The sequence below is a fragment of the Eubalaena glacialis genome, chromosome 5 (assembly GCF_028564815.1).
Source record: "Eubalaena glacialis isolate mEubGla1 chromosome 5, mEubGla1.1.hap2.+ XY, whole genome shotgun sequence".
In the NCBI taxonomy this organism is placed as follows: Eukaryota; Metazoa; Chordata; class Mammalia; order Artiodactyla; family Balaenidae; genus Eubalaena; species Eubalaena glacialis.
In genome coordinates, this window is record NC_083720.1 from 108,153,795 (window position 1) to 108,169,114 (window position 15,320).

The window sequence follows — 15,320 nt, forward strand, 5'->3', positions numbered from 1 at the left end:
ATGTGTTTAAAGGGAGAGAGAACAAAACAGGTAAGGCTGCAGCAAAAAGGTACAAGGATACAGTCCCTTCCTGGAAAGAGGATTTTGTGGCGAACCATTTCTCCCATAATGCATCCCACAGACCATATATCCACTAGAATAAGAGAGAGGGAAGTGAAGAAAAGGGAGGAGAGTAAAGTTAACTAAGATAATTGATCTCTGAAGGAGGAGGAAAAAGAACAGTTTGATTAGAAGATACAAATTTTGTCTCCCACCAAAAGTTGGTCAAAAAGGTGAGTTAAAACGAGCAATATAATATCACATAAACAACATCTAGTATAAGAACTCAAATTAATTTTTTAAAGTTACTTTATGAGTGCCTTAGATTGCCCTTTAGTGCCATAAAATGGTAGCATGGAAAAGCAGCAGCTTAACCAAAAGTATCTCCATGCCAGGTGACAGCTAAAAGCCACCAAAGGGTTTTCGATGTCATTTGCTGGATGCAGAGAAAATAATCTTAATCGACCCTTAGGGATGGCTGTTTCCATTTTCTATTCTATTCAGTTACACGGAAGAGGGCAACTAGAGACCCCCTTTTTCTTGGTCCAAAATAAGGTACATGCAACCAAATCCAAGAAACTAGGAAATGGCTGGAACCATGGTTTAAAGGCAGAAATATTGGAATCCCTGGTATTCAAGACTTAGTTTTTCCTTCAGAAGTTATTCTTGTAAATAAGTATCAGTTTTTGTTTCTGTTTGAAATATTTCAAGAAAAAAGATGCATAAATAATTTGCACATGTATAAAGGAGTCATGACATAAATAAAGTATTAAACGTGTTAAAAAGTTGTTACACACATAGGTTCCTCAATTGTCATACTTGTTAACAAAACAGGCTTCACCTTCTCTTACTAATCTTTACCCTCTTCCAACTCGCTTTTTAGTAAGGACAAAGGGAACTCTGGGGCAGAAACATTAGGCTAAAATCCTCCTTGGGGAAGGAAGGCAGGGTTCGGTGCACAGGGTAGCTGGGCATGCCCGTTGTCAGAGCAAGCAGGTTTTTCTGCATGATAACCTTTATCCTGTATGGAGGTGAGAGCAGCACAAGGGTGCTAGGTGTGCTTTCTCCATTGATCAGGAGAAGCCAAAAAACTAAGGCAGCAACTTGCAATCCTTTCTAGTGAGGGAAGAACAAGAGATGAGATCACATGCCATCTGCACAGCAAAGATCTGAAAATCCATAATAACAAATTTAGAACACCCCTCCCCCACCAGATTCTTGTAGATTCTTGATTTCTTGAATTTTTTAATTGGTTCCCACTTTGATTTTTTAAAAATAACTTATGAAGAATGTATACAACTGTCTTCTTTTCCAAATAAGTTAGATGTGGTATTGCCTTGGGAAGAGGACTAGATTTTCCTCCTCCAAGTCAAAACGGATTAGAATTCTCCCATTGTCCAACAAAGTAAACCTGACCTTCCTAAGAACTTCTTCCCTTCCTCTGCACAAATGCACAAAAGTATTGGCTCTCTTCTAATCTGGAAGGGCACAAAGACATTTTTTAAAACTTTGGTGGCCAGGGAATTTTCATAAAAGTACTCTGTAGCACCTACACATAAAAATACAATGATAATTATTTCTACAAAACTTATAGATTGTCAGGAACTAAATAGAATATCAAAATGAGTATGAAAGGTACATTGAGTGCATTTATACAATTCTAATTTAAGACAAGTTTAATTCCTAAATATAGTGGATGTGTTTTTTAATACACCTCATTACTTATTAGAGATATTCTTTTAAAAATAATATATTGCAATGCTTTCTAATAAGTATTTTTATAAATCCTTCATTTTAATAAAATCAAATTAGAATACATTTTGAAGATTCTTTCTACCTTTTCTTTTAAAGTGTTCATGAATACTAGATTTTCTTCATAAAATCAATAGTGTAAAATTTAATACTTTTCTCTCTCTATGGTTTTAGAATTTATTAAAACTTGCTAGGCAATTGCTACCTTAACTATTACTTATGGAACACTTTAAAGTATTAAAGAAATTCTTATCCAACTTGAACAATTTGGATTATTCTAAATTGACTGTGCATTGAGCATTTGTGAATATTCTTGCTCCAAGGATTTGTGGTATCTTTTTGTTTGTCTTTTCCTAAGACTAGAGCCATCAATCTAAGAAGTGACATAAAGCCAAATGGCTAAATGCAGTAGATAGATTTCTTCCTGTTTATACTCACTTTGAGCTCAGCTGCCACCTAAATAGCAATTTTTCTCAACATCTATAGCATGTATGCTAATCAGTATCCACTTGACTGTTTAATCAGACTCCATTTACAATTCTTTTTAGCTATGACATTTCAGTGTTCTTCTAACCAAGCTTACTTCTCAGCAACAGCCTTTACATGTTTAATGAGTGATTCTTCGTAGTAATATTTTTTTAAAAACCTCTGAATATGAAAGCTGGCAGCCTTACTTTTTAAAAAGTTCATATACATGAGAGAGAACATTACTCTTGGCTATCTAAAACACATACTCATTTTCTTCACAGTTTCTTTGCCTGGTACTCAGAAGCATCCTTACCGTTCTCCTTGTAGCCCATTCCCAGAATAACCTCGGGGGCCCTGTAATAACGTGTCACCACATAAGGAGTCATCATGAAGCTTGTGCCTGCTGTCCTGGCCAATCCAAAGTCTAGGATTTTCAATGTACAATCAGACTTGACTACAATGTTACTTGGTTTCAAGTCCTGACAATAGGAACAAGAGAAGAAATTAAAAGCTAGCATCAAATGGAACATGTGATTTCCATTTACTCAATCAACATGGTAGTCTTGCAATAGCACTGATGGGTGCCCACCCACCATTGACTGTAGAGCCCTATGCAAAGCAAAAGAGTACTTCCCAAAAGAAGTTTACAATTAGTTTTGGGATTTCTTTGTTTTAACATCCTCAGAAGCTTTTTGAAACCCAGAAGAGAACTGTATCATTTTTACAATTTAGGCTCATCTTGGGAAGAGGTTTTTAGAAAAAAACATCATTTATTGTCATCTGTTAGGTTTCTCCTTATGGCAACATAAACCTTTTAGTTTATACTTCATTTCTAGGCCAGACAGAAGAGCAGATCAGGGCTGCTGTCTTTATGCGACCAGAAACAGTGGAAATGAACTGTCTTGTTTCAGCTGCACATATGACTCTGCCAATCAGAATTTCTGAGAAGCCTTGGACGCTGACTCTCAATGAGCTGAAACAAAATGTTAAACAAAACCAACTACAGTGTGCTAAAGTCTCCTCCTACACATTAGTGAACTATGTGCTAATTCTATAGTAAAATAAATGAAGTACATTATATTTAACCAAGCTCCCCTACATAAAGAAAATAATCTACAGTTGCTCTTTCTCTTCTCCACAAGCATCTTCATTATAATTCTGGACTAAGTATTCTTACCCTGTGAATAATTCCAGCAGAGTGAAGGTGCTTGATGCCACACAACATTTGGTATAGCAGGTAAGACATTCGCTCGTGGTCTAACTCCATCTGAATCACCTGACACAAGTTGGCATCCATCAGTTCCATTACTAAGTAACTGCAAGGTAAATCCACATTGTAAGTTCCAAGTCACAAGACATGTGAAGTCCTTCAAACAAGTCAGGATCCTCTCCTAAATCTATAAGTTTCCGAACTTCCCAGCTCAACTTTTGACTGAATTAAGTATATGAAAAACCTCCAAGTACTGCATGCACGTTGGCCATGGTAACTCTACCACAAAGATGCTAATAGAAGTAGCATTTATTAGTGTGTGGTTCCTGTTCATATATTTTGTACCTTCATCTTGTTCTCATTTTACCCTGAATTCCCTGAACTCTTTCCCGTGTATTATGATTACAAATAAGAAAAAAAATTCAGAATAGCATCTTCCATTAAATGCAAGGTATCTGTGTTAAATAAGACAACGTGCTAGGATTCACTTCCTCTCCTCTGTTTATTGTCATTATACTTCTGGAAGGTTTTTTGCACAAAATCAAAGGCACCACAAAAATAGAAAGAAAGATTAAGGATGATTTTTTATCGTGTCCGTCATTAATATTTCTCAAAGTGAATTGACTCATTCTAGAAAGCTCACAGAATAAATTAAAAATAAGTAAAAATATAGAATAAATAGTAAGCCTTCCCTGATTCTGACTGAACTAAGAACATGGGGCAACAAAGCACAAAGAGCCGTAAGGCCAGAAAGTAGCAGAAGTGTCTTTCCAGGAAGAACAGCAGAAACAGAACCTTCTCTCCTGTCACTGGACCCCTTTCATTTGCCGCCAGTTCTTACCTCCCTTTGATCTCTACAAGGGATTTCATTCATCTGATTTTTGTCAATATCACTTGAGTTATTTGAATGTCATGCTCCCCCTTCCTTCATGAGTTTTGTTACTTACACATCTTGGAACTCCTCCAGCGTTTTCTGGGGTGTGAAGACATTTAATAAACTAATAATCTGGAAAAGAGATAGTGGAAGGGACAGAAGAAGGAGAGAAAGAAAAGGGGAGAAAATGAATTATTTAAACAAGCACTTATTCCAACTCAAAGTCACATATTAGTGCTATGGTGGATATAGAAAAGTCAGAAAAATTTTCTAGAACTGTCTCAGAGAACATTCAAAAACATATTCAGAAAGGACATGTAATCTGTCTTCAGGTTAAAATGCAATTAAAAAGCTCAAATTCTTAGGCAGAGAAAAGAGTCATAGAAGATATATGATTGTGATATTGCTTTAGAGTGTGATTCTCCTTAGTAAATATAGGGTTGTAATGTAACTAAACAAAAAAGAGGAAAAGCCATGTAAGAAAAGTAAGGCAGCAGTGAAATAACCAGCAAGACTTAGCAAGTCTATGTCTTCCTCCAAATGAAAAGGTGGTGTTTAAGTCAAGGAGATGTTCTACGTTAAGGAGGTATTCTAAGTCAAGATTTTTTTGTGTTGTTATTTTAGTTTCTTTTGCTTCTATTTCACACTCAAATATTATTTAAACTAATTCTCCAGTGGTATGTGTGGGGAAAGGTATATCTTGGATGATATCAATGATGAATTTAATGGCAAATGTATTTTAAGTTATAAAAATGATTTTTTAACTTTTTTGTTTCCTGCTTTAGTTATTTTATATATTAGGTAGTAAAGAAGTTTACCTTCTAGCATAAGTAAATGTTAAAAGGAAAAAACCTTTGTTTTATGCAAATAGATTACATACATAAATAACTCAAAATTGTCTTTCAGCTAAATATTCTGTACTAAAGTGCCAGAGGGAAATAAAAATAAAAAATATAGATAACAATCCTCTACTCATAGGATGGATGCAACCATTTCACAAAAACAAGTTTAAGATTTGCACATCTTTAAAACATGAGCTAATGAATTTCAATAAAGTTCATAAGTGGTATAGAAACACGAAGTAATAAACAAAACAAAATGATTTTCAACATAGGAGAAATGCAGTCAATCTAAGGAATGCTTTAGGCCTTCAGTAGTTTCCAATTATTGAGGAATTACTGAGAAAAAAAATCACAACACCATCCAATACTTTCATATATATATACAGGGTAATGGTTATAACATATCAAAAAACATGAGATTATCTCTTCTGAAGCAACCTTGCAGCATGGAATGTGCGTATGGAAATAAAACTGTTTCAAAATATTTTTTTAAAATATTTATTTACTTATTTGGCTGTGCCAGGTCTTAGTTGCAGCACGTGGGATCTAGTTCCCTGACCAGGGATCAAACCCAGGCCCCCTACTTGGGGAGCATGGAGTCTTAACCACTGGACCACCAGGGAAGTCCCTCAAAATATTTTTAAAACTTGTGATTAAAGTGCTTTGCTATTCTGTATACTTAGTTATGGTGTGTATTGAAAAATGTCTACAGTTCTCATTGGAAATGTGAGCCTGTTTTTATAGTACTTAATATTAGAAAGTAATTCATTTTGATACTTGTTCAAACAAAAACATCAGAGACCATGTGTGGGACACACACACACAACACATACAAACAACCCTTAAAGATGAAAAAATGCTAATCCATATTATCTGGTGAATAAATAATCTAGGTAATCTAAATTAATCTAGAAAATAGCATTACAATGTTAAATAAATCAAGGTTTATTATTTTAAAGAGTAAATTCCCCACTATATATTCTTGTATTCCCCTTTTCTATGCCCTTGTTTTAACACCTTCATTGCCTTTGATTTTCCTCTGAGTATTTCTCCTCTGTTCTTTCTTTGATCCCTTATAAATCCTAACTCCTATTAATAACCAATTAAAAATCTTATCTTTAGAAACAGACCATCACAGGTATTTCCATTTTAGTTCAAACGTTTTCAGGCAGGAATCTGATTCAGTTCCTTTTTTTATTCCAACATCTTAAAATGTGGATCAACGTCTGTCATGGTCCCACAATCATACCAGCTATCACTTCCTAGAATTGTGTTCATTTTCTAAATGGATTGTCTTCTTTATTATTAAAAACTTAATTGGGATTGCTTCACTATTTTACATTACTTTCCACAGCATTTCCAGCGTTCTTCATTCTGACTGCTTGTAGTTAGTATTACAAGCACTAATGTGGAATTTGCATTTGGTTGTCAGTGAACTTCCTTTCTGTTAACAAGTTCCAGAAATTTATTTCCCTAGATTTATATACATACATGCATACAAACATATGTACATACACAAACATATGCACATACACACATAGCAGGTAGGATGCCATTTACAAATTATTATTTCAATTTGGAAATCCTTTTTAGGTATCATAAATGTGAACCCCCATATTCCAGTCAAGAATGGGGAGTATGATTCCCTCAAATTGGCAAAGTAAGTGGGAATTTCTCCACGATGTATTTATTGCATTATAGGGGCTGGAGGGAGGATTAGGGAAATCTAAATATTCAATATATGAAAACAAAAAACTATTAAATCTTCCCATGCAGTTGTTTCATTGCTTGTGTCCATCCATCTTCCATTGCCTATGGTATTTCTCATCCTCTTTGCTATCATAAAAATAGATTGCATTGGTCATGTGGTTAATCTTGCTCCTGCCTTTATTTCACATACTGAAAGAACAAATTGCTTTAGCAGAATGATCTTTCTTAGGAATCATCATTTCTAACATTTCTATATTCCTTTCTCGAAGTATCACGTTCCTTGCCTGGCCAAATCAGAGATGGGTACGTACCTCAGAAAATTTTTCTTTCTGAGTGAGGCCTTTCCTGCTTAACCTATTTAAAAGAGTAACCCTACCCACTCTGCACTGACCAGTATTTTTTATCTTTCTTCTTCGTTTTGTTTTCCTTGGTAGCACTTATTACTATCTGACATTCTAAACATTGACCTACCTATTTTGTAGACTGCCTTTCTCTTCCCAATAGAACCTGAGCACCGCATGGGCAGGGATTTGTCTCTCTTATCTTCACTGCTGTATTTTTAGCATCTAGAGCATCTAGATCTATACCTGGCACATTGTATTCATTTAACTGTCAAGTGACTGAACTAAAAAGTCATTGGAGTAGAGTAATAGGGGGAAAAAGAAACACTGTCATTGGGCCTAAATCCACATATTTGTATTTTAAATATCTTTCAACTAAACACTCATACATTTGCTTCTACTTAGTGCCTTATGACAAATTCACCTGTTTATAAAACTGCACTGATAATTTCATGTATTCTGTGATTTTCATACTCAAGAAAAACTTTATAAGGAGTTATTATTATAGTTTTATAATAATTAATTTTATTATATGTTTATATGTAATAAATTATATATAAAATATTTATTATAATTTATTTATTAATTGTCTTTATTAAAATAAGAATTATCTCCCATTTATCCTTACTAAGAAGAACAGGAGCACAGAAAGAATTCTAGAGGCCTTTGCCGGTGTTTGAAGAAGATTATAATCTGAAGTGAAGAAAGCCCTGTAATGGTGTTCCCTACTGAGTTCCAATGTGAAACGTTCTTGACAAGCCTGTTCTGAAGTACGCTGCAGATATGTCCCTGCACGTTTGCCCAACCCTGCAAAAAGCAAGATGCCAAAGCACAGTGTATACACTGAACAGTTGGAGGACACTGCCAGACTATAGCTAAAAGTAAACGGAGACAAAAATCTTCACCAGTTAATAATTAAATTTAAATTATTATAAAGAAATATAGCATATTGTTCTTTAAGATATTTTTGGTTTTGTTTTGGTTTGTTGGATGTTTTTTATTTGTTTTTTTTTGGAAATGCATGAAGTTCTCTGGTTAATTTGGAGCAAGATAACCAAATATGGTTAATTTCTTAACAGGGAAATATCTATCAGATTCATCCCCTCCATGCCATACGGTTTTCAGATGATTTTTAAGAAGAAAGCTACCATGAGCACAATGAAAGCAAATGTAGCATATGGGCAGGATAAACAATCTTAAGGGGCAAAAATTGCAAAGTAAAGAAAGCCTTTCCTACTCAAGTTGGCATACTGATCTTCCTTCCCCAATCTCACCACCTCCTACCACCAGAGGTTTAAAATAAGAACTCACGTTTTTATGGTTCACACACTTCATGAGGACCAGCTCCCGGTAAGCTCTCTTGGCATGCGTTTGGTTCTGAAAGGGTCTGCTGAGCTTCTTAATGGCCACATTTCTGTCAAGAACAGCATCATACGCAGCACTGCAGAGACCCAAGAGCAATCCAGAATTAAGAACAAAGGAGCCCTTAGAATTCCTGCCTATCAAACTAAAGATACAGATAAGGAAAATACTAGTTTGGAATCCTACTCAAATACCTGCTTCTCAAGCCACATGTCAATCAGGCTGTAAATAAAGACGTAAGAGTGACTAGTATAGAAACATTCTACCTGCTAGGAAAAGAAAAAGAGTATCTTGCCAAGAAAACAGCATGTAATTTCATCAGTGAGTCGGGGACAAAAGAAAGAAAAGTGCTCAACTTTCCCACTGGCCATGCGACTGTGGCAAGTCATTTAATCTCTCTGGGCTTGAATTTCTCATCCACTAATATGTTATATTTAGCTGTGAAACTTTACTGTTCTTTGATTGTTTTCAGTAGACATTCATTCTTTCCCCACTCACAGGACCAATTTTTAAGGTGTGACATTAATTGCCATGAATGCGCAGGTGGGCTGATGCTCAAAGTGCACTCATTAACAATAACAAAGCTTGAAATAAGGAATGCAGTCAGAGAGGGTTTCAGAAGCATAAATCATTACATTTAAATACAAAGACAGAAATGAATGCTACTAACATTTGAAGCTTTCAAGCCATTTGAGAAGAATTTACCATGCTTTATGTTTCTACCATACTCAGAATACATGGGTCTAGGGATCAAATGAGGAAGTGAATCTCTTTTTGCTAAATATTATACCTAATGAACCCACTCACAAAGTTTTTTCCATCTCTGCAAATTTGGGTTGTCCTGGACTTTGTCTTTGTTGCTAGGAAAGAAGGGAGCAATCAATATCCTATAGATCTATTGAATTGGAAGTGACATTAACCATTTAGGGCTCATGCCACTAAACTAAAAGATAAATAAGAGGTTCACTGTATTGCAAATAGACTCACAAGAGAAGTTTGGACAAAGTCTTAGACTTCATCTTGTCCATGCCTCCATTTAATACTTATTCCTCTCCAAAACGTCTCCATCAAATTTTGACCAGTTTCTGCTTGAGCATCTTCAAAAACATGGACCCCCTTTACATAAAGGCAGCTCATTCTGTTGTTGGAAAGCTCTGAGTGTTAGAAATGTCATCATTCTAATAAACAGAGTTGTCTCTCTGTGATCTCTACTAACTACTGTCATCCCTGCCTTCCAGGGCAACTCAAAATAAAGTATTCCCTTTTCATCATGACAAGCCCATAATGTTTGAAATCCATTAAAGGACCTTGCACAACATCTGGCTTACTCTATAAGCACTCAGTAAGCGCTCAATAACTCTTAGCTTTTCTTATTTCCCCCCTAGGCCTTTTGTTTCTTAAGCTAAATGGTCCTACCACCATTTGTCAGAGTGTGATTTCAAGTCCTAGTACCATCTGGTCAGCTTCCTCTGAATATATTCCAGTCTGTGGATGTCCTCTGAAAATGCCATTGTTACTCTAAGCATGGAGTGTCAGTGAAGACTAGGGAAAGGCTACCAATTCCTTCATTCATTCACTTGCTCATTCATTCTGTTGACACAGTTAATACAGCTAAGTCTGTCCTGGTTTCTTTGATAAATGCATCACACACTATTGATTCACAGTGAACCTATGCTAATTAGAAATACTGTCTTTTTAAAAACTTGTGCTGCTATTCAACTCTGTATTTTAGCACTGGTACTTCTATTCTTGTGTTCGTTCTGTTCTTGTTAACCTATCAATGTCAGCACAAGTAAAGAGTCAAATGGGCATACATCTTATAGGTAGTGTACAAGGGCAACAGTGAATTTGGAAATACAGGATTTAAACTTGCTTTCTGAAGCTAAGAAATTGTGTCAGCAGGAAAGTGATCAGAACAGTCACCTTAAAGAGAAAGACTAAATTTTAAGCCAAAACAACTTAGGTGAAGTCATTAAAATATCTAAAGAAAGAATAGCAATTAGTCATGTGGGCCTAGGAAGGAGTCAGAGAGGTAAATTCTGGTACTGCCTGGTGAAATAAGAAAGTGCGCTCTCAGGTAGGTCCAGGGATCCAGTCAGCCAGGTGGATATCCCTACTGTGACTGTCAGAGACTACAGCCAGTTAGCAATCTGATCTGTGTCTCTTTAGTCTGATTCTATCCTCTGCAGTCAAAATTCTACTCATCAGGCTCTCCTTCAGAATTCTGCATACAAGAATTCTGTCCATATTTGGTTAGCTTGACTATTGCATGTCTCGTAATTTAATAAATCAGAATCTGGTTTCATGTGTGAGCTTTTAGTGAGGCTTGTCGATGTGAGTTTGAGTCCCTGAGATACTGAACAGATCCTGGAGACAGTAGGCCCATGTGGGATGACTGAGAAAATGCTGCCCTCTGGGGATCTTGGCAGGTTCCGGCCAGTCTCTCTTAGAAATGTTGTGATGTTCTCTCTCCCTCTGGTACCTCTTTCTTGAAGAAATTCTAGATCTGAATCTCAGCACTACTGCTTACTAGATGTGAAGCTATGAGCAAGCCACTTAACACTTTCTGACATCAGTTTCCACATGCTTAAAAATGGAGGTAATAACAACCTGACAAGATTGTTATAAGGAGTAAATGAGGTAGTAATGTATCTACAGCCCCTTGCCTAGAGTGTGCACTCAATAAATAATGACTATTACTATTTTAAATTCAATGTCCTGCTGGAGTCATTGTGTAATGCAGGGCAGGATAAAATATATATATAATTTTTTTATATTTATCTGCTGTAATTGGACATGTATCTACTAATCAGCAGTTTTTAATCTTTCTACTAATTACAGATCCATTCAACTATATCACTATCCTGAGCACACTTCACAAGTTTGTCCTACGTTATAAAAGTCTGGGACAAAAGCCTTGTTAACATCCAGACACGTATAGCCATACAGTTCTATTACCTACCACTTTAATAAGCTATTTGGTGTGATTTGTTTTTAATGAAACCTCTATTCCCAGTCATCACTACATCCTTTCTTAATGACTCACAGGGTATCTTTTCTAACCAATACTAGGACCAATGTCAAGTTCAATAGGTGTCTCTTATAACCTCCTTCTTCCTTCTAAAGAAATAACGTTCGCCTATCTACAGTTGTATGGAATATGGTGGTTTGGCCCATTGAACTTCCATTTACCCCCTTGTATCATGCCTTCCTGTACTGAAGAGACTTGAGAGACACACATACAATTCCTAGATGCTTTTGCAGCTAGTATTCTGGATTCCAATATCGTCCTGCCAGGTAGATGCAACCGTGGGAGATTTGCAAGGCAAAAGTGAGGGTGGTCATCTTCTAACATTTCTTAGTTAGCAAGCATGGTCTCAGGAAGATGTGAAATTTTCTTCTGAAGCAGTGATTCATGTCATTTTCCAGATTTCTGGGATAGAAGATGGTTTGAAGCAGAGGCAACAGTGGTCTCCAGAGCCCAGTCACCAGCATGATGGATAGTGATGATGGTAATAATGAGTGCACAGTTCCAGCTCTGTGATTTTCAAATCTCGGTTACAATCATGTATTCCAGAAGTTCAGTTTTTTTAGGATACTCTCAGAGGTTGGGGCTCCCATGGTGATTCATCTCTCTCATGTCTGGGAGTCCTTCCAGGAAGCCCAGACTAGAGTTCACTTCTCCAGGCCTTCCAGTGATTTGCAAGCACCCAATTTACCGTATTAAATCTTTGCCTACTTATAATGTTTCTGTCTCCTGCCATGAACCCTGGCTGACACTACAGTCTTTCCCATTTTCTGTAATTCCTCAGTGATTACTGGCAGCAGTTTAGCAAATACATCTGCAAATTGGAATCACTGGTTGCTGCATAGACACAAATTAATGTCTGAAAGTTTTTTGTTACTCTGAAGTCCTTCTTTCTTTGAATCTTGGACTATAGAATTTTACTTTATTTCTTTCAATGGCTTTTCTTTTTTTTCCCTTCATGCCGGTAAAAAAAGAGATAAATCTTTATGAAGGTTTTTCAGCAACTTCTAGCAACTTTCCAGCAATTATGCTGAAAATTTTCTAGCAATTTCTTAACATACTCACTTCCACGTCTACCAGGTTTATTCATGAGAGAAAGATATAGCCTCCTTTTGTTATGCTCCTGTCATTTAATCCAATTTTATGTTGCAATAAAGCTATGTTTACCTCCTTGAATGTATTTATATAAACACACACACACACATCCCTGTAGGTAAGTCTTACTCTCAACATAAAATCAGTTGTTTTGATTTTTTTTCCTTCTGGAAATTGCAGACAACCTGTTGCAAAGTTTTCTTCTTCCTAAGTCATAATTATTTATTTGATAATTTCTCTTGTTCCCCTTCCCTATCACATTTAAAATGTTCTTGATCAATATTAACATGTTTGTGGGCAAAAAATTTAAAAAATAACTAAAAAATCCCTAGGCATTGTGAGAAGAACTTTATGTCTTAAAAAATAAAAATTAAAAAACCTTATCATTGGAGCACCTTAAACATCTTAAGCCATAGCTGGGCAAGCCAAATTCTGTCCTGGAATATACGCTGCACCCTTCACTGTTCTTTTCCCATGTTCCCATGTTCTCACTTTGACCTTTACCAAAGGCCTGGACTTTAACTGAAAACTATCAAAAAATCTCTACCTCGTGCCTTCAAATATCTCACTTTCATGCCCAAACATTATAGTCCTTAGACATGCTATCAAGACACTGATTCCACCACAGAGAAACATGTTGGCCAACCTGCAAAATCACCTCTGCCTCAAGGCTTTTGCATTGTTCCTTCTGTCAGGAATGCTCTTCTCACATCCTCACTTGCCTGACTCCATCTTGTAATTCAGGTTTCAGCCTAAATATCATCTCCTCAGTAGAGGCTTTCCCTAATCCCCATATCAAAAGTCAACAGTTGATTTTTTGGACTAATTTGTCATTGAATTGCTTGGCTATATCAATTTGGTTATATTTTGTTAGAGATACTTTTGATTACAAGTAATAGAATTATGACTAATAGTGGCTTAATTATTAAAGATCTTCATTATATCATACAATGGAAAGTCTAGAAGTAGGCATATCCCAGTTTCAGGAATACATTATAACTCTCATGGGCCCTAGGCACTTTTGGCGTCCATTTTCTGCAAATTGTTTCTAAGCATGTTGTAAAAAAAGCCAATAATAGAAATCCATTAGTGCATCAAAGGGAAATGTAGGTGCTGTGATGCACTGCTAAGATTCCCCTTCAGGAATAAAGGACTTTTTATCCCAGCTGCTGGGAATGCTGCTGGCACACAGCCTCTCAGCTCTTAGTCCCCGCTGGTTATAAACTCAGCTGAAAAGAGCTGCCCAACTGAAGTTACACTCTCTTCTTGGGCAGCCTTCAATCAGCGACTAATAAATCTGGGATTATGAAAGCCTGGCCACCTCATCCCAGCTCAGGACAGCTAGGAAGGCTCATTCCCTCTTCAAAACTCCCAAAAGGGTCAGCTGAAGCGTCCACTGAGATTTCATTGCAGCTGAACTTCTGACTTTGCTTCCTTCCCTTCCTTTCCACAGCTGTAAACCCCCAAAACACTCCCTAATAAATCTCCTGCATACGCTCACCATCTCAAAGTGTATTTTCTGGGGAATGCAATATTTGACAAGCAGTAACTCATGACCAAATACAGCAATAAGCTGTGGAGTTCGCCTGAATCTTTTTCTAAGCAAAAGGCAGGGTCCCATTGTGGATGAAGGTGGCTGGGCTCAGAGCTCAACACCAAGAAAGCCATTTCACCTATGCAACAAACTAACCTATGTGACCAAGCCTAGTTATTTAGATTCTAATCAACACCACTTCACACTTTATGGACAACAGAGTTGAAGCAGGGGTAGCAAGGGGCTCAGAAGCCAAGCCCTGAAAGATAGCACCAAAAGCAGCAGCTCTTCCAAACACTAGAAATTGAATTAGTACTTTACAGCCCTTCAGCAAACTAGTGATGGGGGAGATCACACAAAGATTTACCACATGGATAATGAATGTGGGACTAGCTAAACAAACTCATCACCACAGAAAATAGATGAAAGTAAAGAAGATGGTTACCCTAAGCATAAGGCAACCATATTCTTGGAAATCAGGTTGATGGCATTAGTGAAGAATTGAAGGCTCCCAAAGAGGTACTTCTTCATCTCAGTGAGATGGAGTGATAGGGTGCATGCAAGTGCTGCCTCTCTTGATCTTCTTTTATCTTTGTGACAAGTTGTCTCAATGTCACCCTGCTGCCCTTAGTGACCATTCAGTGCACCACCCATGTATGATCCAGCTCATGGTTTAAACTACAAAATCCACAAAGCTGCCAGGCTGCTATGTGATAGGCTAAGTAGTAAACTTGGGAAATTAGAGTTTAGCTTGATATGAAATATGTGAGGGCACAGAGGCTGGTCAGCCTGCTATAAAGCATATAGTGAGGATATAGAGAGTAGTCAGAATACTCTTGCTACACTGATTTTGCCATTTGTGTGACATAAATCTATAATTATTTACTTTTTAGTGTTTAGTAATGCTTTTTTAACTTTGCAAGAAACCCTTTTGACAAAAATAAATAAAATTGAGACTGCATATTTAATTAAAATACTATATGCTATATAAATATAGTATATATATACTATATATACTATATAGTAATATAGTGTATATATAGTATATATATTATATATAGTATA

General features: G+C 36.5%; 1 protein-coding gene across 3 annotated transcripts in view; it reads right to left on the bottom strand.

Annotated features, from left to right (window-relative positions):
- MAPK10 (mitogen-activated protein kinase 10) overlaps window positions 1–15,320 on the bottom strand; it is a 165,123-nt gene that overhangs the window by 74,217 nt on the left and 75,586 nt on the right. For 2 of the 3 annotated variants that reach the window (XM_061191550.1, XM_061191552.1), the window contains 4 exons: window positions 8,548–8,677; window positions 4,417–4,475; window positions 3,437–3,575; window positions 2,573–2,738 (listed from right to left, as the gene is read on the bottom strand). In XM_061191550.1, the coding sequence (XP_061047533.1) occupies window positions 2,573–2,738; window positions 3,437–3,575; window positions 4,417–4,475; window positions 8,548–8,677 (494 nt within the window). Of the gene's footprint in view, window positions 1–61; window positions 134–2,572; window positions 2,739–3,436; window positions 3,576–4,416; window positions 4,476–8,547; window positions 8,678–15,320 lie in introns of all 3 variants that reach the window. The other variant, XM_061191551.1, reaches the window with a different exon arrangement.